The 27,524-nt window shown below is 46.2% G+C and overlaps 1 protein-coding gene across 1 annotated transcript in view; it reads right to left on the bottom strand.

Moving 5' to 3' along the window:
- The window catches only part of LOC135387711 (uncharacterized), a 275,760-nt gene that overhangs the window by 90,866 nt on the left and 157,370 nt on the right, over window positions 1-27,524 (bottom strand). The window contains exon 6 of the mRNA XM_064616809.1: window positions 4,245-4,281. Coding sequence (XP_064472879.1) covers window positions 4,245-4,281 — 37 coding nt within the window. The remainder of the gene's footprint in view (window positions 1-4,244; window positions 4,282-27,524) is intronic.

Here is a 27,524-nt window from a genome sequence, read left to right as displayed (position 1 = left end):
GAACTGTATATGCGTTTTTCCTATTACCTTCATATCGGATGTCAACGCACTTATATTACATCTATACATCAACGCTACATTTCATCGGACAATAAGGGAAGCCAAATACAGCGTCTTGATTAAGCTGTGAATTGAGACATGAAATTGAAATAATACATTTTCAATCAAGATCGAGTCGAAGAACAAAAGCAATTGTAATATTCCTTTTCTTTTGGTCTGACTAGGAAAGAACTTTTTCCGCTTCAGAAGGCAAAGCAATTTCGTTCGGTAATATAAGCCTAACAGGCCACGAGTCATGCCTCCGTAAAAAGAGCGCCGAAAGTTGAGAAGTTTGAGGAAGAAAAAAAAATAAAAAAAGAGAGAGAGCACGGAGAAAATGTCGATATGCGATTCGACTACACGAAGTGCAAGCTTGCAAGTCCAAGAACAATAACAGCGGGGACAATGTTCACGAAGCCAAAGAGAAGGAGAAGGAAAGCACTCGGAAAAATATTGCTGCTTGCGGTTTCAAAGATTCGATCAGTCTTCGTCGCTGTGTCACAGCGTGCGCGTGTCTGTATGTTTTTATGGTTATCAACGCGTTTTTATTTTTTCTGTTTTTGTAATTCAATGGGAATGTAGAGGCAACGAAACAATATTGTGACGTCGAAATGGAATTACATTCCCGTATTATATAGGAAGGTAAATGTGAATTGCTGCGGTAGCGTATACGGGGATATGATTTTGCTGCTGAGGGCGAAATAGGTACACAACAACATTGGAACAGAACAACACAACACAAATAATGCTTTTGAACAAGCACCCAGGACGACCACCCGACCACTACGCCCCCTTGCTACATAAAGAGTACCGTGTAACCGCCTCCTGCTTCACTCCGATGAGGGGGTCTGCATAGGCTCCGAAACGTCAGTGTCTGTTGTTAACTTTTAATTCGTTGCGTACGTCGTGCGTATTTTTATCGTTTTTATAAACATGTGTGTTCCCGGCGTTTGGTCAGTCTTCAGTACATTGGAAACGAAAGTACAAGTGGGAAATATGTATAGTTTTGAGATGTATAGTTGTATGTATAGTTTTCTTTTCAACCTGCAGTCACAGTTCACCCAAAGGACACGCCAGGCAGTCTACTGGAATGTACCCCGCTTGCGTACTAATTTCGGTACTCAATTGATACAGTATAATATTGCAACAATTCTTAATAAGTACATCAAGAACGGTATCGATCTTGCGAATACATCATTTACAACTCTAAGAGCCATGTTTGAATTCTGACAACTTGCAATTTCTCTTGCGACTAATGTTTTGTTACTAGGCCTTGCATCAGAGTCATCTCTAACTTCTATTTCTGATTAATTTCGTTAGATTTATCTAGTCTTTGTTTTGTTATGTCTGTTATTGTGAATTCACATTGATGCAGTGCTAGCGATTTGTTTTGCGATTTGCTTTATTATAGTTTGCTTTATATAGTTGCACAATTGTTGTGATGCTGCTGTACGTTATTAAAGGGGCGTGCCCTCGTCAAGCTGCAGTATTGCCGCTTTTTGGCCGCCTCTAATCAACTGATGTAACATGTTGTGTCTATCATAAATAAAGAAAGAAAGAAAGAAAGAAAGAAAGGGCAAGGCGATAAGGGCAGTCTCGCGGTCAAAGCGCCTGGAGCAGCCAGATGGAGGAGAGCTCCATTGTTGTACTTGCACATAACTTGAACTTCATTTTCGTATCTCACATCTCATGTTTCGCGTGTAATTGGGTATAGTGTACTGTTCTCCAGCGGCGAATCACCGAAGGCCATAGTCATGATATATTTGTTGTTGTTGTTGTACACGGAGGAACGTGGCATGCTTTGACGAAACTCACAGTCACGAGCATATACTCACTCATGCTCAATGTGACGAACGAGAAGTGAGTGAGCATGTGGCCGACCCCTGCATGTGGTATCGCTATAAACCCCCGATCGGATGAAAGAGTACCGAGACTTGAGCTGACCGTTTTCTTAAACCGCGTTAGCACCGCGAAGCAAATGTGGTTATACGAACCATGTACAGAGGCGTGAATGGATGGAGAGGACAGCAGACACAGGGGAGAGGGGGATTAATAGGAGTTCTCCGCCGGCTTCCGAGGAAGAACTGCAAACACATATCTGCCTGCAAAGTCCCCAGGAAAGCCAACAGAATGCCTCCGGCCTTGTACAGTAGGAATCAAATTCACCACCCCTGACCATTCCGACACTTTGTGCCAAACATTTCTTTCTGTTTGTTTTGCTGTATATATACTTTCAGTTTTGCTGTTGCATGTTCTGTTGCGGTTTTATTGCACATAGTTGGGTTGATGCCTTGCTGTTGTACATAGTGTATTCTTTCTTATTTTTTTGTTGTTGTTGTTGTAGTAAATACTGTGCTGTCTTGCTGTTGCATGTCGCTTGCGGAGATGTTGCATGTAATGAGCTGTATATAGTCTGATTTGCACAGACTTGTGTTCTTTGTAGTTCTTGTGTGCTCTCTGTAGTTGTAGTTTTGAGGTCTGCTGTAAATGTTTATCCAAATGTTTCGCTGTAGTACTTCGCTGGCGCAGAGTCAGATATTCTGAACTGTACAAATTGTCCTATTCATACTTGCATGCATCGCCACGTCATATTAATTTTTTTCTCAAACATAGCATTTCAGAGCGTGTTGAAATAATATTCCTTTATTCACAAAGATGTGAAAAGGAGCGAGCAAAAAGCTTCACTTGAAGCTTGACGAGGAAATGATAGTAGCTACACACCCGGAGCTCCCCTGAGAATCCGAAACCTGACGCGTACATCTCCTAGCTGACGAAGCCCCAAGAACGAACGGACCAACTAAAATCCAGAAAGTGTAGAGTACAACCCCGGCAGGCTCCCCGGCGAACAATTTTCGAGAGTAGCCTGGCCAGAAAGAGCGTGAGTCGGAATTGCTGCTCGCTGAGGAGATGGGAGGGGTCTAGACTCTCTATATTTCCAATGGGACGCGGAGGAGAAAATAATTTAACCTAATTGTGTTCGCCGCCGTCCGCGCTCCGGCCATTTCATGCATGGTCGCTAATTCGTCCTTCTCGCTATATATCTCTGATCTGCACCGTTATTATGTTCCGGAATATCTGGGGAAAAGTTGACGAGTGTATAAAGAAGGATATAAAGGAAGGAGTTTTGTGATTAGGGAAGAAGGGTGACATCGTTAGGGAGTGGACGTGACAGTTGAGATATTTGGCGCGCTCTCTCGCGGGAGTATGTTTCCTTTATGAGCGGCTCGTGCTCTCTTCTTAGAATATTAGGTTTTTACGCCAGTCTCTCGTGGGACGAATGGAACATGCGGAGTTTTTTTTTTTTTCTTTTTTTCATTCGCGCCGTTAGCGCCGCGACGTTACAGACGTTGACGGATGCTGGAGAAAGTACAGCAACGGAAGGACATTGCAAGGACAGCGAGGGACATTGACATCCACAAGGACAGCAAGGGACATTGGGGTTTAATACGCGCCCTCGTCCAAGTTCACGACGGTCTGTGCCGGTGGTGGTGGTGGTGGTGGTGAAGGTGAAAGGGCTTGCCGTTGTCGGCCTCACGTATGTGGGCAACGTCACGACTGACGCCCTGGGGAAATGTGCGTCCTGGGCCGACTTCTAGGGGAACTGTGCCGACATATCTCTGAAAGCGTCTGAGGAAAACCCAGGAAAAACCCCAGACAGCACAGCCGGCACCGGGATTCGAACCCGGGTACCTCCCAGGTACCTCCCAGTCTCGACGTGACATGCCTGTCTGTCTGTCATGCGACGGTCTGTGCCAATACCCCTCTGGAAAGAGTGCCGGCAAACCAGATTCTTGGGGAATAGCAAGTCAGCACACCGGTTAGCTGACCTTTCCGTTTTTTACCCCTTGCCATTTTCTCCTCTAATAAATATATCGCTCCCCCCGTCACGGCCCTGTATATACAAGGTGTTTCAGTTAAATCCCCGTGCTAAATAATTCGCGAACGGGTGCACCAATCGAAGAGCTTTCTTTTTTACAAGTATCTGTGCGATACCACCTACAAGTTGCGCATCGTGCGAATGAGTGGGAGGCCCTCATCATTATTTAAAAAAAAATTGAAGTGAGTTTCGTGAAAAAACGCAACTTCTAAAGAAGGCCGCCGTCGGCATTGGAATGGGTGCACCCCTTGTGGGACCTTCAGTGGACACTTTTTCGAGAAAAATCTGCCACCGAAGCGGATCGTGTAATTGTGAACAAAATACTTACAGTGTACTTTTTGTTGACTGCTGGGCCTGTTGTAAACCTGAAAAGAACACAAATTATTCAATTTTCATTCACCGACTATCTCACGCGGGTCCCCATTTACTAATTACCATAACGTGCGGTTAACTAAAAAAATTTTAAAAAATGTTTCCAGGGCTAGCATTTCCTGAGCTTATTTTTTTGTCGTTTCTGTACTGAGTTGTCCGTACGCAGGACTTCATTCGCCATTAAAGGACGACGGAAGCGAAAATAAGCTGCAAATAAGCTCTTTACCGCATACTGCTGTTCTGTACCAAAAAAAAAAAAAAATGCGGAATTCGACTGATGTGATGTGATGTGATGTGAATAAAGAAAAAATGGTAATGTGAGTTTCGACGAAGTCAAACTTGCTACCCCAGTACACTTAATACAGAAAGTTCAATCCGATGATGAGATGATGAAAACGCAAAAGGATGATGTCCAGAGACGAACAGAGATGATAATGGAGTTCAACATGTAGGTCAAAAGTAGGAATTCGACTGAGATTTACGTATATCCGTTGAAATGCCGCTATGATCGCGATATAAAATTCTGCCGCGGTGTGCTCTGAGCCCCTGGTGAGCGTCGCCGCGCCGCAGTAGCAGACCACGGAAGTGACGCATATATTGTTCCTCCTGTTGGGGGTTCCTGACGTTCGTTTCACAATGATTTTTGCGATCGGGGGTTGATTTTCGTGACAAGAAAAAATGGTACATGCTAGTAAAGTGTTTCCAGGCTGTGCTACAACGTGTGGCCGAGTTCCTTTCGGCCACGCGAGGACAGAGAGCTTCTTGGACGGACGACACACGCAGAGACAGCACAAACACAGCGTCAAACATCAACTGGCGTTTTTTTTTTTAGAAAGACAGCCCTACCGAGAAAATCCTTCCGAAGGAAGGTGGCCTCTTGGTGCTCACATTGCAGGCTGTCTCACCTTGCGTTCGGCCAGAATATGTTTCAGAACCAACACGCTCTATACTAGCCTGTCGTTGTTTGCGTGGTCGAATTGGTCATTGGCGCTTGAATGTGTAATCGAGAGATGCGTAGTTCAAGTCCCGCCGATGACCGGCTTTTTTCGATGAGTGTCATAGTTCAATTGTTTCCGGGAGGCTTATTCTCGCCGCGAATCCGTCTATGCCTACTTGGAGACAGGTGAAACAGGAATAGTAAATAGTATAGTGTGCGGCACGTTTTCTTGACGAATGGTTCAAGACAAATCCGGAGGTGCTCATTAGCCTTGGCTTGTGCAGAAGGTGCTAGGCCCATGGCCAATGAGCACTCAACTGCCAGCTTTGCGAGCCGTTACACAGTTTTTAAGGGACACCAAGCTTTTAGATGGGCTATGACCTGTCTGTGGCGTTCGTCGCCGCTTCGCGACATCTCCAGTGGGTGATAGTGGATGTGTCTGGAACTCCTTTCCTTAGGTGATCTGGGGTAGCCGGCCCTCGTGATGAGGGCTACAATCCCCATTTTTTTCTTTCTTTCAACCAATCAATCAATCAGCCTTGGCTTGTCAACAAAGTACTGTGGGGGACACGGCTGTCTAAAATCAGCACCCCGTGGCTTATCTCATCTCAAAATCTCCAGGTGTTGCAAGACTATATATTTTCCCTCCGAGTAATAAACACGTGCAACACATGGTCCACCTTCAAATTACAATATTGGCACAACACTTTCAAGCGCAAAAGAGGTAATACGGGACAGCCAAGTATATCAACTTACAGGCGATTTTAGCTAACCGTGTCCTCAACAACAGTATATCACGATGAAAGATGGAGCGGTCCCTACTGTATTTTCACGAAAACGGAAGGCACAAATCTTCACCTCCACTTGGCGTTTCGGCGTCTGTTTCGCGCTGCGGATCAAAAAAAAAAAAAAAAAAAGAAGCAGAAGAATGGGCATGAAAAGTTGAAAACATCTCTCATCGGAGATGTCGCCTTCAGACTTCCACGGGATCTCAGAATCGAACTTATTGAGGCGTGTTGTTTCGAGTTCGCCGTGTTTATCTCGCTCACCTGGAATCCGCCCATCAGGTCCCCCAAGGTCGCCATTTTCCCATGTATTTGTTCCTATCCCGATGCGTGCAATGACGGAGGCCGCCCTTAGATACCCCATTGTTACCAGACGTTGGCTTGCGTTTGATTGTAGCGCGCTAAAGATCTAGTTGAAGCACAATCCAAGCCAGGCCAAGTCACCGAAGGAGAAATGGACGACTGCGCCTGCGGCGCCTGGTACGACAGGTACGCTATGTGATGCACGCAGCCGTGCACTAGATCCTTCAGATCGCTCAACACGTTTAAAAACGGGACCAAAAAGTGAAACACGACACAGAAAGTTGTTATACGCGTTTTATTTGGACATATAAAGACTAGATTCATTCGCAGAAGCAACAAAAACATTTTGCCGCTAAACTTAGCGCGCTGAAGTGATCCGGAACGGCAACAGTGGGGTATCTAGTGGCGGCCTTCTTCGTTGCACGCTTTTCCGAGGTGAGTTTGGGGGACCTGCCGCCCATGGAGCTCGAGGAACATCTGACGTCACGCGTTCCTTAGACTCTCCCACAATGCTTTGCGACAACGTGCGCGATGCGTGGGCGATCGTGTCGGTCGGGCGGCCTAGCGGGCTCGTAAGCGTCAAAAATATGCCCATCCGTGCACCGCACTCACAAAATACTGGTGACACCGTAAGATTTACACCTTGATCGGACCCTTTCTTGCAATTGACAAATTTCGCTTCCCCTTGTCATTTAAAAAGGCAAGAAAGGAAAGAACTCAAGTACGCAAACCACTCAGAAACTAATATTTGTGAGGCTACCATGTTATCATGATAGCCTGTAAGGGCACCTTCCGAGGAAATCTGGGTTCCAGGTATACGGAGCCCTGCGCCAACAAATTTTTGGCAGTCCCGTGAACTACGTTAAGTGTACGCACGTATTATACGTATACTATAACAACGTGTGTGCATATCTAGAACGATGATACTGTATTTTTATAGGCTATACTGTCAACTCTGGATTTATAAATTCTTTCGCTAGATGAGCGGTGCCCTCTTTGAGACAAGACACATCTCGTTCCTTATTAAAAACCTCGATTGACGAACGATTTTTCTGTTCATAAAATGTTAACCGTTATTATTAACCGATTTACCGTTCATAAATCGAGGACTGATTGTATTGCGCGGCTGAATCGTAGTCGGCATCTACATTATCATTTTGCGCATTATCTGACGCTGCAGCTTATATGCCGAGCGTGCTTCTTGTTCAGAAACTGAGTTAGAGGAGACGTCTATGCATAAGTGCGATAAAAAAAAAAAGAGAGAGAGAGAGAAACTGTCTTGCAACCGTGTGCAACTTCAAAGGCGCATTTTACCTTCATAACGAAAAAAAAAAAAAAGCGAATGTGCGTTCTGTACAACGAGTGCGCAAATTCCTTTCGCTTCTTAGACACCTGCTCCGAAAAACCTCTTTCGAGAAAGTCCAATAGAATTCGCGCTTCCACAAAAGGCGCGCAGAAAACTCATCGGAAAAATGTTCATTACGTAAACAGATATGTGCAGCAAAAATGCTTGCCTTGAAGCGAGCGCGTACTCGCGGAAAAATGAAATTTTCTTGCAAGACTGGCGCGTTCCCCAGATGGCAGCGCTGTTGCTGTAATGGCGATATCATGTTTCTCGTCTGCTAAGCTTCTTAAGCCTAATTGTGCAAAGCTGCTGCTGCTGCCTCACTTCATTTCCATCAGCTGCGTCGGAAGATTTCGCACCTGCTTCTCCTTAGGAAGAGTTTCGATTTCTTATAATTTCCTCCGCCAGGAGGGGGGGCGGGAGCCTGTTTCGGTTTCGAGTGCTGCCTCTGCACGCGAGAAAAGTTGCAGACGAAGCTAAACGAGGTATATGCGGTTGTCTGCGTGCAATGCGTGCTATGTGCCGAAGGTTCGCTTCGTTACGTGTTGAAGGAGTTCTTGCGAACAAGACGTAACTTAGGTGAAAGGAAACGCGGAAGTCGTGGCGATGCACTTGACGATGAAGCTGCCGATGAGGTAGGGGTGACGATTCATCGAATCGTGAATACGAATCAGACAATTCACTCGTCTGCTCGTTGGTCGCGCTAAAGATTCGGAATTGGTATAGATTGGAATCCCTCCACCGGCTGTACAATCTGCGGTTTTCCAGCAGACTTTGCAGACGGGTGTCGGTGCAGTTCCTCCCATGAAGCCGGCCTAGGACGTGTATTAACCCGCATTCCTTCCTCCCGTCTTTTCTCCATCTGTCCACACGTGTACACCACTCATAACGACCGTTATTTCGCGGTGCTAAAAAGTAACTTCAAGAACAACTTTACTCTTAGCATAGTAGCGAACTTCTCCTGACGTTGACAGAAGTTCCAACATGATTGACCAATCATCAGGTGTGCCGATGGGATATGCCTATGGGATAATTCATGATTGTCTCCTGAAATAACTATCACCATCATCACACGCACGTGGCCAAGACCTACCCGTTATTTAGATCGTCTATCACACATCATCACGCTTTCTTCTGCGACCAATCAGAAAGCGAGCTCTAAAACATGGAGCCACCTTCTATTTAAGACCACGCAAACATATCCACGTTACCCAAACACGAATGCTACAATCGACCTGGAGATCTATCTTGCCACCAAGGATGAAATTATGTACCTCCAAATATTCAGACACTGAACCCGTAAAACATGACGTACCAAATCAGACGCTCCAAAAACACATCACGCCTAGCACGACGTGCAAAACCTCCACTTGTTTTATCACGCACGCTAATCTATATTAAACATGGCGCCTGCATAACTGGGAACACTTCTGCTTCGTCGGTCGTGAAAAATTATTATCATCACTGATCATCCAGGACCGGGCGCGCCAAGTTCTCCAATAAGCAGACGAGCCGTCTGCTCGTTAATGCTCGTGATGCGCCTGTCGATGCGGCTGCGATATTGTTGGCTTCCAAATCCAGCGCGCCCTTCGGCGATCTGCAGAAATGACCCCTCAGTGCGGGCAGCTTCATGGACCTTATCGTTTGTTACGTTCTATGAGGAGCATCACGTGACAGGGATCGACAGAGGAGACATTTTTTCTCGACATCTCTTTCTTGTGCTGTTCTACATTGTGACTGTATTCGACGTGCCAATGAAAATAAATGGTGCCGGGGTCAATATTTAGTGGACGCCCCAATCAGATTTGATTTCAGATCGGATAATGCGAATGAGGGATGTGTGTGGTTGCCTGTCGATGCTATCTGCTGCATTCGATAACAAACCCGATACAGTACCGTGTGTTTCTTCTAGTTCTAGGAAGTCTCGCTGAAGCCATGCTGTAGGTCGCGTAGGTGAAGTTGGCAGCAAAAAGTGGAACAGTAGTTTCTGTTTGTTTGGTTGTTTTGCGAGAACGGAGGTCTTGCAAGTCAAGGTCGTACACGATCGAGACATGAAACATGAGGTGGGAGCACCGCGAGGCAACTGTGGCTATGAGCGGTACATGCGTCGACAGGAAGGAGCGGGAGAGAGAGAGGTTAGTATACGTCTTGGTCCTACTTCAGGACGAAGATCCTTGGTCCTACTTGCGCCGACAACCGTTTGGATAGTCCGCCGGAAGACCCATAGAAAACCTCAGACAACGCAGCCGGTGGTTGGGTTCGAACCCATCACCTACTAATCTCCAGTATGACCTTGGGAGCTACGCTACGAACGCGTCGGAGTCCGTCTGAAGACACACGACTGAAGACGCACCGTAAACATTTTTAACTTTCATGAAAGAACAGCACGTACCCATGACATTACTTCAAGTTATCACAAAAAAAAAACATTATCATGACACACACATACACAGAGAGAGAGAGAGAAAAAAAAGAGATCACTGTGAACCAGACGACATAAAACAAAACCATCCCTCATCACCACCTCCCGTTCACCCTCACCTCCAATCAGACTCTTCCTCACGCACCGAAACGCCCTTACCACTACAACAACCCTCCAACCCGAAATTCGCCGTCCCACCTCGAGCCAACATACATCGCAAGACGAAGGTATAATTTATCCTACCACCACCGACACGCACAGAGAGATCAGCCCCACTCCCACACCACAGCATGCCATATACCATTGTAGAAAAAAATAAAAAATAAAATAAAGTATAGTGGAAGAGGAATTCCGCTTGGCAACCCTGAATCTTGTCATCTTTCTTGCCAAGAACCAGGGGAGGTCTCCCGCTGTAAGCAGCGCGGCCATATGCAAAAACAAGCCAACATGGCGTCTAGCCTATTTGACCTATCATTATCTGCATCATTTCGGCTATTTCGCGCTTCGAAGCCCTTCGAACACATAATGGCAACTATCGGGGTCCACACAGAGAGGGGGGGAATTATCGAAGGACTTTCTCGCCCGATCAAGCGGTTGATTGCTATCTAGGAGTATCCGCTCTTTTTCCCCATATTTTTTTTTTCTTTTCTTTCTACTATTTTATTTTTTCTTCCGTGTCTTCAACGCGTTTGTGTTGTCTGGGGTTTGAGGATCGGTCATGGGAAAGAAAGAAAAAAAAAAGGAACTGGTGAGATTTGAATTTCACAACATAAAGATTCAAATGACGAATGACGAAGAATATAGCAAAAGTGCTGTTTCTGTAAGAAACAGGGCTTCTTTGCGCCAAATAGAGAGGAAGGAATATGTTTAATGCTGACAAAAAAAAAAGAAAGAGAGAGAGAAAACAGAAGGGCAAGGTTAGCCATGATGTAGGCTTACTATTCCCAAAAGCAAAGAAACAAACAAAGGGAAGATAAAAGCAGCAGAGACACCAAAAAATTATGAAGAAATACAGGAAAATACAGCTCCTTCACTAATCGCTGTGCAGACAGACAGAGAGAGAGCTTCCTATAATGTTTTTTTTTTTAATTTCTCATTTATTATTTATTTATTTTTCTTTCGCTGTTGTTGTTTTCATGTTCGCGCCGTGTGCAACAACTGTGAATAGACGTAGAGAGATTTTTTTTCTTTTAAAATCAATCAACCAATCAATCAATCAGATGGGGTCAAAACAGCAACAGGAAGGTGAGTGTATGTCGTGGGCCGACTTCATGGGAAAGTGTGCGAATGCGTCTGGATTGTGTTCAGCCGAAAGTGGCAAATCTAATGCGACGGAGTTCCGCGACTTTTTCCGTTTCGTGTTACTTTCGTGTTTTTTTTTGTTTGTTTGTTTGTTTGTTTTGTTGTTTTTTCTGCGCCAATCGCTTCTCAGCGGAGGTGTGGCTTCGACTGAAGAGGAACGTGCGTAAAAACTTAACTATACAGGACGGCTGAAAACGGTGCTCGACTCCAGGACACTTTGCGATCAACATGTCGCAGTAACAAATGAGCCCAGCTTTCATAGCTTATGCGCATAAATTCTTCGCAATAAATTCGGAGTTTCAAGCATCTCCGAACCTTTACAATACCTCGCTCCATATATATTATTGAAAAGGAGAATATCATACCGAGAATGTCGCTTCTTTATAATAATAAGAATAATAATAAGAAGAAGAATAAAAGAGCCGCCCAAAAATGCGTGACAAAAGCGAACCGCCTCACCGACACGAAGCAACCACCCACGAAGTGCAAACATTCATATTAGACCCACGCAAGCAGCTGGAACGCTCAATTTCCAGCACCCAAAATCTCCTTTACATAACACACTTCTTCCGTGTATCTGAGCACATTCCAAGTTATGTGCTCCAGTTCTTTCTTTCTTCCTTCGTTTTTCTTTTTTTCTTTTTTCTCCTTTTTCCTCTTTTTTTTTTTTTTGCGAACGTCTTACGGTAGAGCCTCTTAAATTTCCGAGTCCCGGGTTGAAAAACCATTGCTCGCAGCTGCAGCGAAGATTAAGCGCATACCCGTTGCGATGCTAAGAGAAAAGTTCTTTTTTCTTCCCCTTCTTCTTCCTTGCCACTTTTCTTCCTCTTCTTTTTTTTTTTTTTTTGCGTGATTCGCCTTGTTTGTCTCGGTACATGAGTCGTTCCTTTAAAAAGAAGAATCTAGAGGGTGTGTGCACACGAAGAAGTCGTTAGGGGTCGTCATGTACAGTCACTTCATATTCAACGACGGCAACAGTTTTCTAGTTTCTCCTTCGATTTCGCAATTTATTTTTTGGGGCTTGACAAAGAAGGGACGTTTCAAAGGGGTAGCTTGAAAAGGAAGGTCTTCTTTGCAGCCTTCAAAGGCAAAACAAAGTAGATTATCAACGTTAATGTGAAGGCACGTGCATTTGTCGCATCTGCATTTGTTGCGGTATATACGTCGTTCCTACGTCTCGCACTTTTGCTCGTGTTTGGTTTATTTACCAATTTATAACACATAAATTGCGCACACATAATAAATAAAAATAATAATAACACAAAATAACACACTGCGACTCAAAGCTCTGACGCGAACAGGAAAGGGTTTAAAGTAAACCAATAAGAAAGTTGGTTTCGTTTGCGTTTTTGCAGAGACCGAACTTCCTTTTATGCTTGTGCTTCTATATAGCGTGATATATCCAACGTCGCAGGGTTTCAACAAAGAAACGTCCCTGGTTAATTCAAGCAACCTCTGTCCTTTCGAAAACGAAAAGAAAGAAAATGGATTATTAACTCTGTTGTTTATTATCTGCTGATCGTTACAGCTGGTATTCGTTATTCCGATTGATTGGTTGGTTTCAAAAATAAAAATATGGAAAAATAGAGGATGACCCAACTGCTCACGGAACCGGCTATACTCGACCACGCTTATGGATGACGAGGATGTCGCTACCAGGTTTCCAAAACAACGTTTGTTCGCCAAAAGTGTTAAGTGTAAAAAAAAAGTTAAAAGCGTAAAAAAATAAATAAGGGAGTTGCAAGAGATAATGCCAGGTTATCCCAGATAAACGTAAAATACAGATCTTTGCAGCGATGTGAACCTGCATTGAAAGTTTCAAAGAGAAAAGGTTAGTGGAGAAAAGTGGAGAAAATTTGCACCGCGAATACAGAAACTCATGTGTGGCAGTGGTGGTGGTAAAAAGAGCTCGCCATTGTCGGCCTCACAGAGGTGGCCAACGTCAGAACTAACGCCCTGGGGAGAATGTGCGTCCTGGGTCGACTTCTAAGGGCCGACATATGTCTGGCAGCGTCTGAGGAAAAACAAGGAAAAACCCCAGACAGCACAGCAGGCACCGGGATTCGAACCCGGGTACCTCCCAGTCACAACGTGACACTGCCAGCGCGCTAACTACTGAGGTACGCGATGTGGTCGACGTGACATGTGAATCCGACTTCACAGCCCTCGCCGCCGCCAGTGAGGCATCGCGCGAGAAGTCACGTGCTTACGGCTACCCATGGGAATGGACGCAACTCTGAGCCAGGTCCCCCAAACTCACCTCGGAAATGCGTGCAACGAAGAAGGCCGCCACTAGATACCCCACTGTTGCCGTTCCGGATCACTTCAGCGCGCTAAGTTTAGCGGCAAAATGTTTTTGTTGTTTCTGCGAATGAATCTACTCTTTATATGTCCAAATAAAGCGCGTATAACAACTTTCTGTGCCGTGTTTCAATTTTTGGTCGCCTTTTTAAACGTGTTGAGCGATCGGAAGGATCTAGCGCACGGCTGCGTGCATCGCATAGCGTACCTGTCGTACCAGGCGCCGCAGGCGCAGTCGTCCATTTCTCCTTCGGTGACTTGGCCTGGCTTGGATTATGCTTCAACTGGATCTTTAGCGCGCTACAATCAAACGCAAGCCAACGTCTGGTAACAATGGGGTATCTAAGGGCGGCCTCCGGCATTGCACGCATCGGGATAGGAACAAATACATGGGAAAATGGCGGCCTTGGGGGACCTGCTCTGAGCTCTGTGACGTCTGCGCTTTGCTCGGGAACGTGTTCGAGGCCTTGTTTCTCGCTATATAAGTACGACACGTAGAAGAATAATTATTTTTTTCCCTTAATATTCTAGCATGCAGTACAACGCGTCAACGATGTAATGAACCATGTCTCTGAAAGTATCCTAACCCCTTTAAGGAAGGAAATCACAGAGTGGAACGCATGATGTAGATATGCGTGATGTCAGACTGGCTGACCCCAGATCACTTAGCCGCGGTTAGATGAAATAAATAAATAAATAAGGGAGAAAACCCAGTAGTTGTGGGAGGGAGACAAATATCCCGAACTAGCTGGAACACTTGTCACAAACCAAGGACCAGGAAGTGTCACAAAGTGTCAATCAGATGCGTTTCTTCAAGGAAACGTAGGATCGCTCTCAGTACAGCCGCTTTGTGATTGAATGCCTGAGGACCCAGAAGCTTTACATGGTCAAATGGCCGGGCGTCCAGGCGAGCCAGACCTGCTTTATAGTGTCCTGCGACTGTCGGCATACTTGGAGCACCTGAGGAGGATGTGCTCTGTGCAGAGTTGTACGTAACGCGTTACTAGTAATTGCGTTACTAGTAATCAATTACTTTTTCAGTAAATTTTAACGTAATCAATTAATTTTGTGACCAAGTAATTTTCCAAGTAATCTGATTACAATTTTCGGTAATCAATTACTGAGGAATCGATTACTTTTTTAACCTTCTGTCAACAATGGCAACACTTTTCAGCAAGCCCGATCTTCGACTGAAGCAATGACGCAGAGGTCACTGTGACAGCCGTCTCTAGTCCTCACGTGTTCCATGCAGACCACAGTAATACGATAATTCCTTACAACCGCGACCTACTGGAGCAACAGTAACAATAGTAACAAAACGAAGCGGATGTTTCAACGCCTATACGGTCGTCCTCATCTGGGACAGGAGGCGAGACAATTTAAAAGTAACGGGAGAAGTAACGCGTTACATTTCTAATCGGTAACGTATTACATTTCTGATGAAGTAATTTGTAACGGTAAAGAATTACTTTTCGCGCACTAGTAACAGTAATTGTAATCAATTACTTTTTTTCGAGTAACGTGTACAACTCTGGCTCGGTGTCCTCGACAACATCGCACTCACTGCAGTTTGGAGATGGGGGACTTGGCCAGTTTGTAGAGCAACCGACCGCTGTACGGGACATTCAGCCTGAGCCGCAGATACGCGGCTGGTCAGTCACCGACTGCTTTCTTGATGTCAAAAGGGCCGTATCCCGTAGCGCTAACGCGACTTGCTGCGAATCGCTCGCAACTGAGTAGCACGTGCTCGGTGACCTCTGGCACTCGTTATAATAGGAGAACACGAAAGAAGTGAAAAATATTATGTAGTGAGTTCACCTGGGAAATAAAAACATGAAAAAGAAGTAACCTTGAACGTAGTTAGTACAGGTGAAGTATTTAAACATAGCAGGACTAACACAACGCAAGCCGCACAACGCCCAGTTGCATACTTGAATTGAATAATGGCAGTTAATCCCACTGCTGGTCGCCATGTTCGTGACGTCATACGCACGGAGGGCGTGGCAGATATATTGAATTGTAAAACCGATTTTTTAAGATCGGCTCCCGGGATGCATCCTGAAAACGTACAGTTTTTTTTTTTTTCTTTTTTCTTTTCTAGCTCTTTCCCCTTAAACATCCTAGAACGCATTAAGCGAACTTGTCCTTTACATGTACTGAGTACGGCACAAACGTTTCGGAAGGACTTACAAAGCCACGCGGCAACACAACGTCAGAACTGCTAGGTCATGTTGAAGGCTCGTAATTGGCTCGTAATTCTTGGAGCTCCTCTTGGCTACCGGCTTGCTCCAGACGCTGTAGGGTCCTCCCCTGCATCTCAAGGACCATTGGCGCTTCTTTCATGTGCTTCTTCCTTTTGTGTGACGTAGCGTTGCGCACCCAGAGGACGGTAGTTCAAGAGTTTTGCTTGCACATAACTTCATTTTCATATTTCACATCTCATGCTTCTCGTGTAATGGGTAGTGTACTGCTCTCAAGCGGTGAGTCACCCCAGGCCATAGTCATGATTTAGTTGTTGTTGTTCTTGTTGTTCATAATTGGCGTGGGTTCAAATCCTATTTCGGCTGCGCTGTCTGACTTTTTTCCCCTGGGTTTTCTGTCGGATGTTCGAGACGGGTGTCAGCGCAGGACGCATACCGTAATACCGGACCGTACGTACTGCTTCGAAAAACAACTCCCAATCGACGCGACAATATATCGTCACGACTCAACTGTTCTTCCACCAGATAAACCACGGCTGCAATTGAAGAACTTAGCGTGCAGCCCATATCTCAAGTTTCTTGCTCCGCTTTATACAGAGGCAATCGTTTTTGCGCAGGATTTATCGGCGATGTCGCAAAGCGTATAGTACACAAGGCAAGAAACAACGTAAAGAGCGCCTCGTAAGTCGACCTCGACTGCGAAACATCGCCGAAGAGTCGAATGTTCACCATTTCCTCGTCCCGTGTTGTGCCATTTCTTTTCCAGCGGAATGAAAAGGGACAAAAAAAAAAATGTGATTCATGAAGGCATTAACAGACAGCCCTCCAATGAGAGAGCGGAGTCGAATGAAATATAGGCGCGCATATTACTGCTTACATTATACCCGAAAGGAGTTGGGAAAAAGATGAGATTTTCGTCGTGATCGTGTTGCCAGACATTCAAGATTTTTGTGTATCGCGGCAGGAAATGCGACGTCGTTTTGAGTTGGAAATGAAGCTTCTATGGAAACGTAGTGCACGCTCATTTCTTTCTGTTTTTCCTCCTCCTATATGTGCCTTGCTTTCTCTTCTTTTTTTTTTCTCTCTCTCTCTCTTTTTTTTTTGTGAGTGCAGTATGTGTGCGACCAACCTTCGATGTTTGAGAGTTATAGCTTCGAAGGAGATTCAACACGTGTGGGTGATGAATTCAAGTCGTGAGTTTGAACCGACTTGAAAGCCGGTTTCTCTGCTAATTTCATGCTATCGCGTCCTGGAGTATAGCCGGACCCGAGTAGCTCGAGACTAACATCTCCATTTTTTTTCTTTTATAAATCAATCAATCAATCATGCTATCGCTCTCATCCCACTAGCGATACGGATATGCTCTGATACGTCCTATGCGCAACGATTAGTGAAGGAGCTGTTTATTCTGTATTTTTTTCATAATTTTCTGTGTCTCAGCTGCTTGTATCTTCTTTCGTTTGCTTGATAGCTTTTGGGAGTAGCAAGCCCACCACCGTGGCTAACCTTTCCCTTCTCTCTCTCTCTCTTTTCGTTGCATTAAACATATTCTCCCCCACTATAGCGATACCCACAGGGACGTGCTCAGTGCGTACCAGACTGACTCTTCGAGAACAACCTGCGAGTGACGTCCTCAGGACGTACTGTGTACCAGCGGCATGACCGAGCGGGGTTAAGGCGTCCCCGCTCGTTGGTGGTAGCCAAGGTCGTGCTGAAGACTGCGAGGTGGTGGGTTCGAACCCTACCACAGGCTGTGCTGTCTGAGATTTTCCCTGGGTTTTCCGAAGACTTTCCAGACAAATGTCGGCACAGTTCCCCCCGAAGTCGGCCTAGGACGCAAACTAACCCCCCATGTCCACCTTTTCTTCCTGGTGTCCTCTCTCCAACTGTCCACATCTATATCTGTCGCTCATGTCGCTCATGGCCACAGTTACTTCGCGACGCTAACACGAAATAATAAAAACATTTACAGTGAACCCTCGTTATTATGACCATGGTCGTTGCCGAAAATTTTGGTCGTAACCCGGAATTGTCATATTAACGGGGAAGGGGAGGGGATTTGCAGAGGTTTCACTGCATTGTTCCCCAGGAGTAAGGTCGTAAAGCGCGTGTGTCGGATTATCGGGGGTTATATTAACGAGGGTTCACTGTACGTCGAAGGACGATGACATGACGACATTTTGGGGACATCCTGAGTATACCGTGCGTGTTCTTGGGGGTGCAAGGCACTTGAACAGATGGAGTGAGGCCAGCGGGAACAAGTAGGAGATTGGGCAGGTTAGTAAGCAATACAGCTTTAACATGGATAGGTTAGTAAGCGTGCAGCGTCGACCTCATCCGGAACTGTGCCCACATGCATCTTTCTGGTAAGTCCTGGCGGAAACCATTTTGTTCACGTGGTATAATTTTTCGTTCCTTTTCTTTTTTTCATTTCTAAGTTGATGGTTGGTGAGGATGACGGCAGCAGAAAGAAGAGCGATTGAAGCATGCCATAGGTAGCCCAAATTGAAAGAGCGTGCTACCCCGTACCCTAATCGGGTAAGACGCTCATCGTTTTTGGGCAGTCTACACTATTTGTGCTCAGCGACGAAGTACACAAAGAAAAGTCTTCTTTTCTCGTTTATGTTATCTATTTATCACCATCATCATCATCATCATGTAATCGAGTCATTTATCTCTGTAAGTCTTCAAGTAACAGCGATCTCATCCTGTCTTCAACCTCAATATCCAATGACATCCATCGCGCTACAGTTAATCAGCCCATCAACCATACAAAAAACAGTGCTTCGAAAACCACGTTATTACATCCTGAAGAATGGCAAATACAACTTTCCACTATTCACTCGACAAACTTCGAAATCTCTTAACTTCTAAGTAATCACTACGCAGCCGCACACTCAAGAAGCAGACGACGCATTTTTCTTAAGCAGACGACGGACAAGGCTCCGCGTCCCGTCGAAAGCACGCAGACGATGTTCACGAGTAGATGACATCAAGGCATATTGAGACACGTCACAGCGCCTTAAACTGAGCAGAAAGGGGGAGAAGGTTATACACTCAACATATAGGCTAAGGAGCGAACGACGGGCGATGAGGAATTTAGCAAGATGGCGTCCCGACAACGTCGAGACTGGAAGCGTGTCTTGTCAAAGACGCCAGGATCGGTGAACTATGGGTTCCATATGCGGCGTCTCTGCGATTAAACAGTTGCCGCGACAAGGGAGGACAAGAGGGGGAATTCCTTTCGATATGAAACCCAGATGTCTCAGGGAAGGCGAGGGAGATGGAAGGAGGGTACTGACACAGTGAGGCCTTGGTGAGTTTTGTTTACTAGGGTATGTCCACGAAAAAGTTGAGAAATATTTATAGTAATAATAATTCGGGATTTTACGTCGGGAGTCAACTATGATCGTGAGGCACGCCACCGTGGTTGCTAGGAGGATTAAAGTAGCCTTACTTAAAGTAAAGTAGCATTACTACAGACTTCAAAGTGGAAATGAGCTTCCATCAATGAGGGGATGATGTATTCACTCAGCCACTCTGCTGGCGAAGGAGCGAGGGACCGAAACTTTCGAAAAGATCAAAGCGACAGTCTAACACTCCTCACCTCAAATTAAGATAGAAAAACGCGTTGCAGAAACAGAGAAGAAGAAGAAAAAAAAAAGAGGACCAAAAGTAAGCAACCATAGAGGAGCATAAGGGCCACGTCCATCACACTCCACCCGGTTGGGGGGACGCTCGGCAACTGAAGCGCGTGGGTGTCAAGGTTGCTTGCCGACGTTACTTATCCAGCGACCGACCACCTGGCAGGGAATGGCTCTCATGAATCACCCACTAGGTGGCGCTTCGAGATCGATGGGGGACCCGCACTGTGGCACCACTTATCAATATATATTTGTACGCCTATGACACCTGGAACGAGCGAATTGACGCGCGATGGCAGAACAAGATGGCCTCCCTTGCATCCAGAGGTGATGTCGTCTGCTATTCTCTCGTCTGCTACAATAGGCGTGAACGGGCGTGCAGTGCGTGGGAATGGGGAGGACGCATAAGTTACGGCAAAGTTAAGACAACAATCTGCGTTTGGGGCGTATATGCCACGATGGCCGAAACGTCAGTGGAGTGCGCTTTTCTAAGGATAAACGACTTGGCATGCTCCTTTTTTCGCATTCAGGCCACCCTAAGAAAGTGCGATCCCAGAGTGACGAGAAAATACGACGCCCTCCGCTTTGTTGACAGCCTTGGCAGGTCGGACGCTTTTCGCAGTTTGTGCGTTTTTGCTTCACCAGCTCGTTGTTTTTACGGTATAATGGCAAGGTATGAATTAGGGTTCCGCCTGGTGACCTCCACTGGCACCCCTGGTGCCCGCAGTGTCGCTCAGTCACGTGTACGTGTTACCCAGGGCAGAACATTAATTTCTGCAAGACTGTACATAAAGTGCGGGTATGTATTACTATTGCGTTGCTTCGTTGTGGCTGTCATCAGATAGGACGTGGTGATAATTCACCATATCATCAGTCTGAAACCTCAAAATACGACACCCCAACGCCCCTGGCGGTGGACGACGTGTCTAAGCGCCTCATACCGTGTCGAAAATTGCTGGCGTCTGTTCGACCCCTCAACCTTGGCGTCGGTAAGCCTTTGATTTTATCACTTCGCTAAGTGGCCAAAGCACCACTGATACGAAGGAACAAAATGCACGCAAGCTGGTGTAGACTAGTTGTTCCTAGTTGTTACTGGCGTAGCTAGTTGTAGGCTAGTTTCCTCTTGATGAAGTGATCTCGCCTACGTGCGGTCGAAGTAGACATGGGGTGCTGTGAGCTCAGTATCAGTATTAGAATATCATCTCTGCACAAAAGCTCTGACAAACTTCTTCATGGCGCTCACGAGACCTGGTGACACCAATGTTCCCTCGACTAATAGAGCGACGACGTTCAAACCGCGGCGCCTTCACGTTTTTCTTCGCCTCTGTCGCTACTGTCCCTTCGCATTTCCTTGATTCTTGAAGCTCGAATCATTAAGAGCGTTAAAGCGAGAACGCCATGGCAGTAGATGCATCAAAAGGGGTGGATCTGCGCGCTACTGTACAGGTGCCATGGCTACACCACTACCATTACTACAAGTATACTGGCAGGTGAATCGGCCACAGGAACCACAGATCAGGTACCAGAGGAAGGTGAAGTGACCGAGGAATATCCCGTCGAGCGCTAGACGCGAGCGCGCTCCCTTTTAGTGAGAACACGAGAAACGCAATCGAGAGAAGCGAGATTGCGCAGACAAGATGGTATACATTATGACTCGGAATTATCTGGAGGCACGGTACCAAGACGACGACACAAACCAATAGACCTCTACCGAAGAAACGTCACCGTGACGTAACCATGACGTTGGTAAACGTAGCGAAATCGAAACAGCGCCGGTGGCGGAGAACACCGCTGTTTCACAAAGGCATATTCCTTCACGAAGGTCACGGGTGGCTTCTTGGTATTAGTTGTACGTACACACAAATGAGGTCACGTTTTTCGTCGCTTGCGCGTCTTAATTCGCGTTCCCAGTCCACCGTGGAAAGAAAAGAAGGCATCATCCCAAGAGTTGCATCCGCACTGAAAGTCAATGTCGTAATCCTGTGCAGAATGTGGTTTGTTATTACGACTTAGTTCGCGCTCGCTCTGTATAGAGACACCACGAGCACTCCAAGATACTCGTGCCCTTCGAGCTCCTGAGGATGGAAGACCCCGGTAGCCATCTTTAGAAAGGGCTACCGAAGAGATAGGGTATGACGGACTAGAATTCATTCTAGCCCGCCATAGATAGGGCTACCGGTAGAATGGGGCAGAACAAAGCCATACAACTAATAACGTGTAAAAAAAAAACGATATGAGAAGCTGCATTTAAACGTGGCTTTCTTGTGACTTATTCATTTTTTGCTATAGTAGTTCCAGTATACTAGGTCGGCGGCGCGGTTGTACCATCTGACGTCATTTGTTTGTAAAGAGGGATAGATCTATTCTCGGACACAGCGACGTTTATTTTACAGGAACTACATTCCTATATCCAAAAAGCCGAGAAACATCACGAAGTCACTCTGCGTCACCACTCGCGTCGCACCACGTCGCGCTGGGAACGTGGGTACGATGTACCCACATGTCCACGTTTCCACGTAGTGGTGGTGACGAAGACCGGCTTGCCGTTGTTGGCCTCACTCACGTGGGCAGCGTCACGACTGTATTCAGCACGAGATGAGACGATGTGATAACAAATGAAAGAATGATGACGGCCGAAAGTTAAGACCTATAGGGCAGTCATTGTCACAATTGGTGAGAAGTCTGAGCAGTACTCATAGTCTTTGAGCGAGGGCAGACTCCTGGAGAAAACAAACGAGGCCGCGAATGTTGGAGAGTCTTTTGCGTGAAAGAGCCTCTGGGATGTAGGACATCATCCAGCGTACACAATTCCTCCAATGGCCGAGGTATTTCTCCCGCACCACAGCATATACACAGCAATGAAGCAGGGTGTGTTCGATAGTTTCAATTTGTTGACAATGTATGCAATGCATTCGTACGCGATTTGCATTGTCTAGAGAGCCAATCTTGAAGAATTGTGATTTAGTGAAAGCGCTTCTTGTTCGCAACCCTGGAGAGCAGGGTTTGTGTACTGCGGGAAAGTCCTTTCAACGGGAGATCAAGCCAATGATTTTCTAGGATGTCCCTTATCCCAGGGTGCTGTGCAAGAACTATCTCATTGATAACAAATTTTCTGTGGCTGTCTCCCAGGGTTGGCAAACTGGGGCGAGTGCTGTGGTGTGCAGCAGATGCTAGTTGGTCCGCTTTTTGGTCCGCTTTCACTGATGCCGACGTGGGGGGAATCCATTGCAGAGAGATGTCTCCATCGATTGACTTGTATTGGGTACATAATGTTCTGATACACCGGGCTAGAACGCTATTGCATGTTGGGTTCGTCACCATTCGGAGAGCGCTACGTGAGTCCGTGAGGATGACGGCCTTGGTGATTCCCCTGACCTGCACCGCAGCTGCCGCATGTAATATAGCCAGAAGCTCAGCCGTCGTAGAGCACATTGGGAATCGAACTGACTTTCCCTGCCATGCCACATTTAATGATGGTATATAAAAGGAGGAAGCAGCACTCCTACAACGGAGCCGTCTGTGAACACCAGAGTGTGTGCATGAAAAGTGTCAATAATTAGGACCTTAGCAGCTGCCTTGGCTTCCAGTGAGCTGGGTTCGTCCTTCTTTCTTAGCCCTGGAATGTGCAACGAGATATTGTCTCACGCCATGAAGTAGCAGGTCTTGGGATACATTCGTCGTACGGTAGGGGGCAATTGGCGTGCAACCTAGCCAGGCGGCATATAGGGACGTGGTGCGGTTGCCTTGAAGACCGGTGAGGAGTTGCTTCTTGCCCAGATGTGTTGCGTTGTCTATGAACTGGAGCTCTCTGAGTTTTGAATGAATGCTGACGGGCTTTTCTTTTGATTCCAGATAGGTATAGGTAATGCTAGAGAAGCTGGGTAGACCAAGCGCTGTCCGTATACCGGCCCCATGAAGACGCTCGAGGTTCAGCCCTTGTGTTGGTGATGGGTCAACGTACGGCGTCCCCGCACGCGTTGACCTGTCATAGAATCTGAGATAGAATAAGAGCTCTGTGCAGAGTGAGCATGAATTGTGCATTACAGCTCATGCTTTGCCACTCATTCTGTCTGAGCAAATTCAGCTATTTCTTCCCTTTATCAATGGTTTCACCTGCTTCATCCAGCGCAAGGCGCTGTCAATAGCGACACCAAGGTATTTGCATGCTTTACATGTTGGAACAGGAATGTTATTGATGCTTACACGTGGGAATTCCCTACCATCGTGTTTCCTTGGGGGAATGCAGACAAGACATTGCTACTTTTCTGGTGAATCTCCAGCCCTTTTTTCCAATAAGGCCTCGTTCGTGGCGTTCAGCGCTACGTCGACTGAGTCGCGAATCTTCGCCTTGTTCGTTCCTGCTATACAGAGACAGATATCATCGGCGTATATATGGTCAGTTGTGGCGCATATGGTGTAGGCCGCATTCGTTTGTGGATCCCAGCCATGATTAAGTTTAACAGCGTGGGGGACAGTACACTGCCCTGAGGGACCCCTCGCTGGAAGGATTGTGGAACTAATGTGGCCGCTAATAGACACGTCAAACTTTCTGTCTGACAAAAAGTCAACAATGAATATCAGGAGACTCCCAGTGAACCTGGCTTCAGTGTGCGCCGATTATTATTATTATTATTATTATTATTATTATTATTATTATTATTATTATTATTATTATTATTATCATCATCATTATAAACAGGCTGAGTGCTTTGCAGAATCGTACGCTCTCTTCACATCCGAGAACAGGGAAAGGGCGAATGCATTTGACTCTCTCGCCTGCCTTAGTCGAGTGTCCACTTCAGCAATTTCGTCCGATGTACCTCTGCTTTTCCTGAAGGCTGCAATATGTTCAGGGAAATGGTGACCTTGCTCTAAAGCCCATGACAGCCTCTTTTGAACAATCCTTTCCAGTAGCTTGCCAACACACGATCGGGAGGGCGATGGGACGATACGAGGACAGTCGATCAGGGCCTGCCCTTCTTTAATATAGGGATGACTCGGGCGTGTTTCCAATCAGGGGGTATGCTTAAGCATGTCTCTCCCCTACATGCTTACGCATGTCTCTCCCCTACAGCTATTCAACAAGGTCTGGTGTTCGGGAATTCCCGAACACCAGACCTTGTTGAATAGCTGTAGGGGAGAGACAAGTTGTTCGTCGCCTAGGTTCTTGAGGGCCTGGTTCGATATTCCATCTGGTCCAACGGCGCTGCGTCGTTTTAAGCCCTTGACAGCCTCATATAGCTCAGTCATGCTAATATCATCATCCGTTGGGGAACCATCGGAAGCTAGTCCCTTAGTTTCCACATAGTGGTGGTGACGGTGGTGAGGGGTGGCTCGCAGTGGTCGGCCTCACAGAGCTGGGCAACGTCACGTCTGACGCCCTGGGGAATGTGCGTCCTGGGCCGACTTCTAAGTTTCCACGTAGTAACTATGATAGTAACCCAGTTCTAACCAACCTGCGCGTCGCTCAACAGGAACAGGCTCTGCTCAACAGGACACAAGGAGATGGAATCATAGGCCGCGCTCCAGGTAGAAAAGAAGAAGAAGAAGAATGTTTGCTGCCCTTCTCTCGTATATTTTACCAATGGTACCTCCTCTGTTCTGAACATGGCTGCCGCGGACAGTGCAAAAAGAGGGATCCGTGGATCATTCGATACAACGCTGCGGAATCGAGGCTTAAAAGCGCACCTGGCTTTACCCTGAGCTATAGCCCTGGAGGACTTTAAGGACGCTCATTGGTCGGGGCTTGCGTTTGCTTGCGGTGCCCATATATATATACATATACATATGTGTGTGTGTGTGTGTGTGTGTGTGTGAACAGGCCAACGCATTACAACGCATACGCACGAAGGCGAAGCCAACACGCTCGCATTGGAACGCAACAGTGTGAGCCTAGCTTAAATGTGTCCACGTTTTCTTCTTCCACTAACAAATCTCAGCTCCAGTAATTACGTATTAATATAATTACCCACACTTTGGTTTCTATTACCTCTTTCAAAAGGCCTTCTTACTATATTTTCCCCGCTTTTTCCGAACATGACCGCAATTAAGTTCATACTTAAACGAGACCAATCCATCCTGCCCATGAAAATGAGCTCCGAAATCAGGCTCCCATAAAGCAGCAATTTCGTGGCCGCGTCCAGGTGCGGCTTAATCAACTTTGCTGCAGATCCGATAGGCGTCCGACCATTTATTCCACCCAGGTAATGCGCATAATATTTCTCACTTTTCCTCCACAAAAAAGGAAATCCTCCACGAATCCCGACCCTGTATCGCTTAACGAAACATAAAAAAAAAAAAAACGACTCCACTAACGGATATACGAGATAAAAATTTACCAGCAGAAGCGATTACGTTCCATCCCGCTTATTGCGTCGTTTTTATCGCGTAGCGAAAAGTCATCGTTCTATGCGGGGCTCTGTGTATTTCCTTATCTAAATCTCCGTTGCCCGCTAATAGCCGTCATTATCATATTCGCATCGCACAGACCGTTAACGGTTTAATGGACAGAGAGAGAAATGCCTCATTAAATTGTACTGCGCGCAAGAAAAGGCTTTTTTCATATAATGTTTGGAAATGTGTAGGTTCCCGCTTGGTTGTGCCGTATCGGTGGAGGTCGTGAATGTTGGCACGGGCTGTTGGGTTTACAGGAACCTTGGGCCGTTGAATTATTTCGGCAGTCCGAGGGACGTTTGAAGGGGTGGCGTCTACAGTCCGAGTAAAAATGAATTTCGCTCCGGCAGTATTATGAAAACGCATGTATACGCGTTTACATAACGCTTATATAGAGAGTTTTATGCAGAACAGTGGTGTATAGTTCTGGAAAAATGGCGGATATATGCGAACGCCGATTGTGGACGGTATACGGTCCATATCAGGGTTACGGAATGGGACCACCAATTCCATTCCAATTCCATTCCTCGGAATGGAGATTTGTGATAATTCCATTCCTTTCAATTCCTCAGAATGAAAAGGTATGGCCAATTTCCACTCCCTGGAATGGGCTACGGCAACCCCATTTCGTTAATTCCATCAATCAATAAATAAAATAAATAAAGGAAAAGGGACCGGTAACTGTTCTGGCTAGCCCAACAGCCACCAGGGGGCGCCCACACCATTCCATTCCTGAGAAAAAAAAAGTCTACTTCCATTCCCATTCCATTCCTAGGACAGTTTCCGCCATTCCATTCCCATTCCATTCCGGGCTCTGCTAAATCTGGAATAATTCCGGAATCATTCCAACTCCGGAGTGACAACTCGGCAACCCTGGTCCAGTATACTGTCTTGCACAAAACCAACGTGACGCGCCTCCTTTGTTGGTTATCGATTTTAAATTATAAGCAAAATAAGCACAAAAAACGTTTTCTTTTCTCAGCTTCCACGCGTTGTCGGTTAAAGGATTACCCCGTCGTCCACCGAAGTACCAAGCACCAGCAATAGTTGCACCTATTCACTGCAAATCCACTCAAGCGAGTCAATGATCTCCTCAAAAGTGTGAATACCAATCGGCAGGAGGTCATAAAGGGTTCCACTGCCGTCCATTCACTGCATTCACTTCAATGAACGCGTCTGGCAACAATGTACGGATCCCGCTGTGGAACGCAGTAGAAGGCAGCGCCACGCAACGGGTACTCGGAAAGTGGACTGTGGGAAACTTCCATTGCGGTTTTACGCTCTTCGTTTGTCTACACTTCCAGGATCAGGCAGGGTTCTTTCATATTTGTCAATCTAAGGTTTGGTTTTTGGCACGGCTTGTCCTGGTAAGTTGTTACTCGAGTAGAACTTACTACCGGAATAAACAGTGAAAATTGGTCGAATGTGTTATGAGTCTATTAACACGAGAACACTGCAGGCATTCTCAATGGGTGTCTGCTGCTCGTGGGTGAGAGGGGCAGTAGCTAGGAGTCCTCTCTGGATTAAAAAAAAAACACTGTGCCATCATTGTCAATCGACAATGTAATATTACTTGATAACGCATGTATTCGCCGATTAGCTT

Source organism: Ornithodoros turicata, chromosome 3 (assembly GCF_037126465.1).
Source record: "Ornithodoros turicata isolate Travis chromosome 3, ASM3712646v1, whole genome shotgun sequence".
NCBI lineage: Eukaryota > Metazoa > Arthropoda > Arachnida > Ixodida > Argasidae > Ornithodoros > Ornithodoros turicata.
The sequence above is the reverse complement of the archived record's forward strand: the minus strand, read 5'-3'. Positions and strand labels throughout refer to the sequence as shown.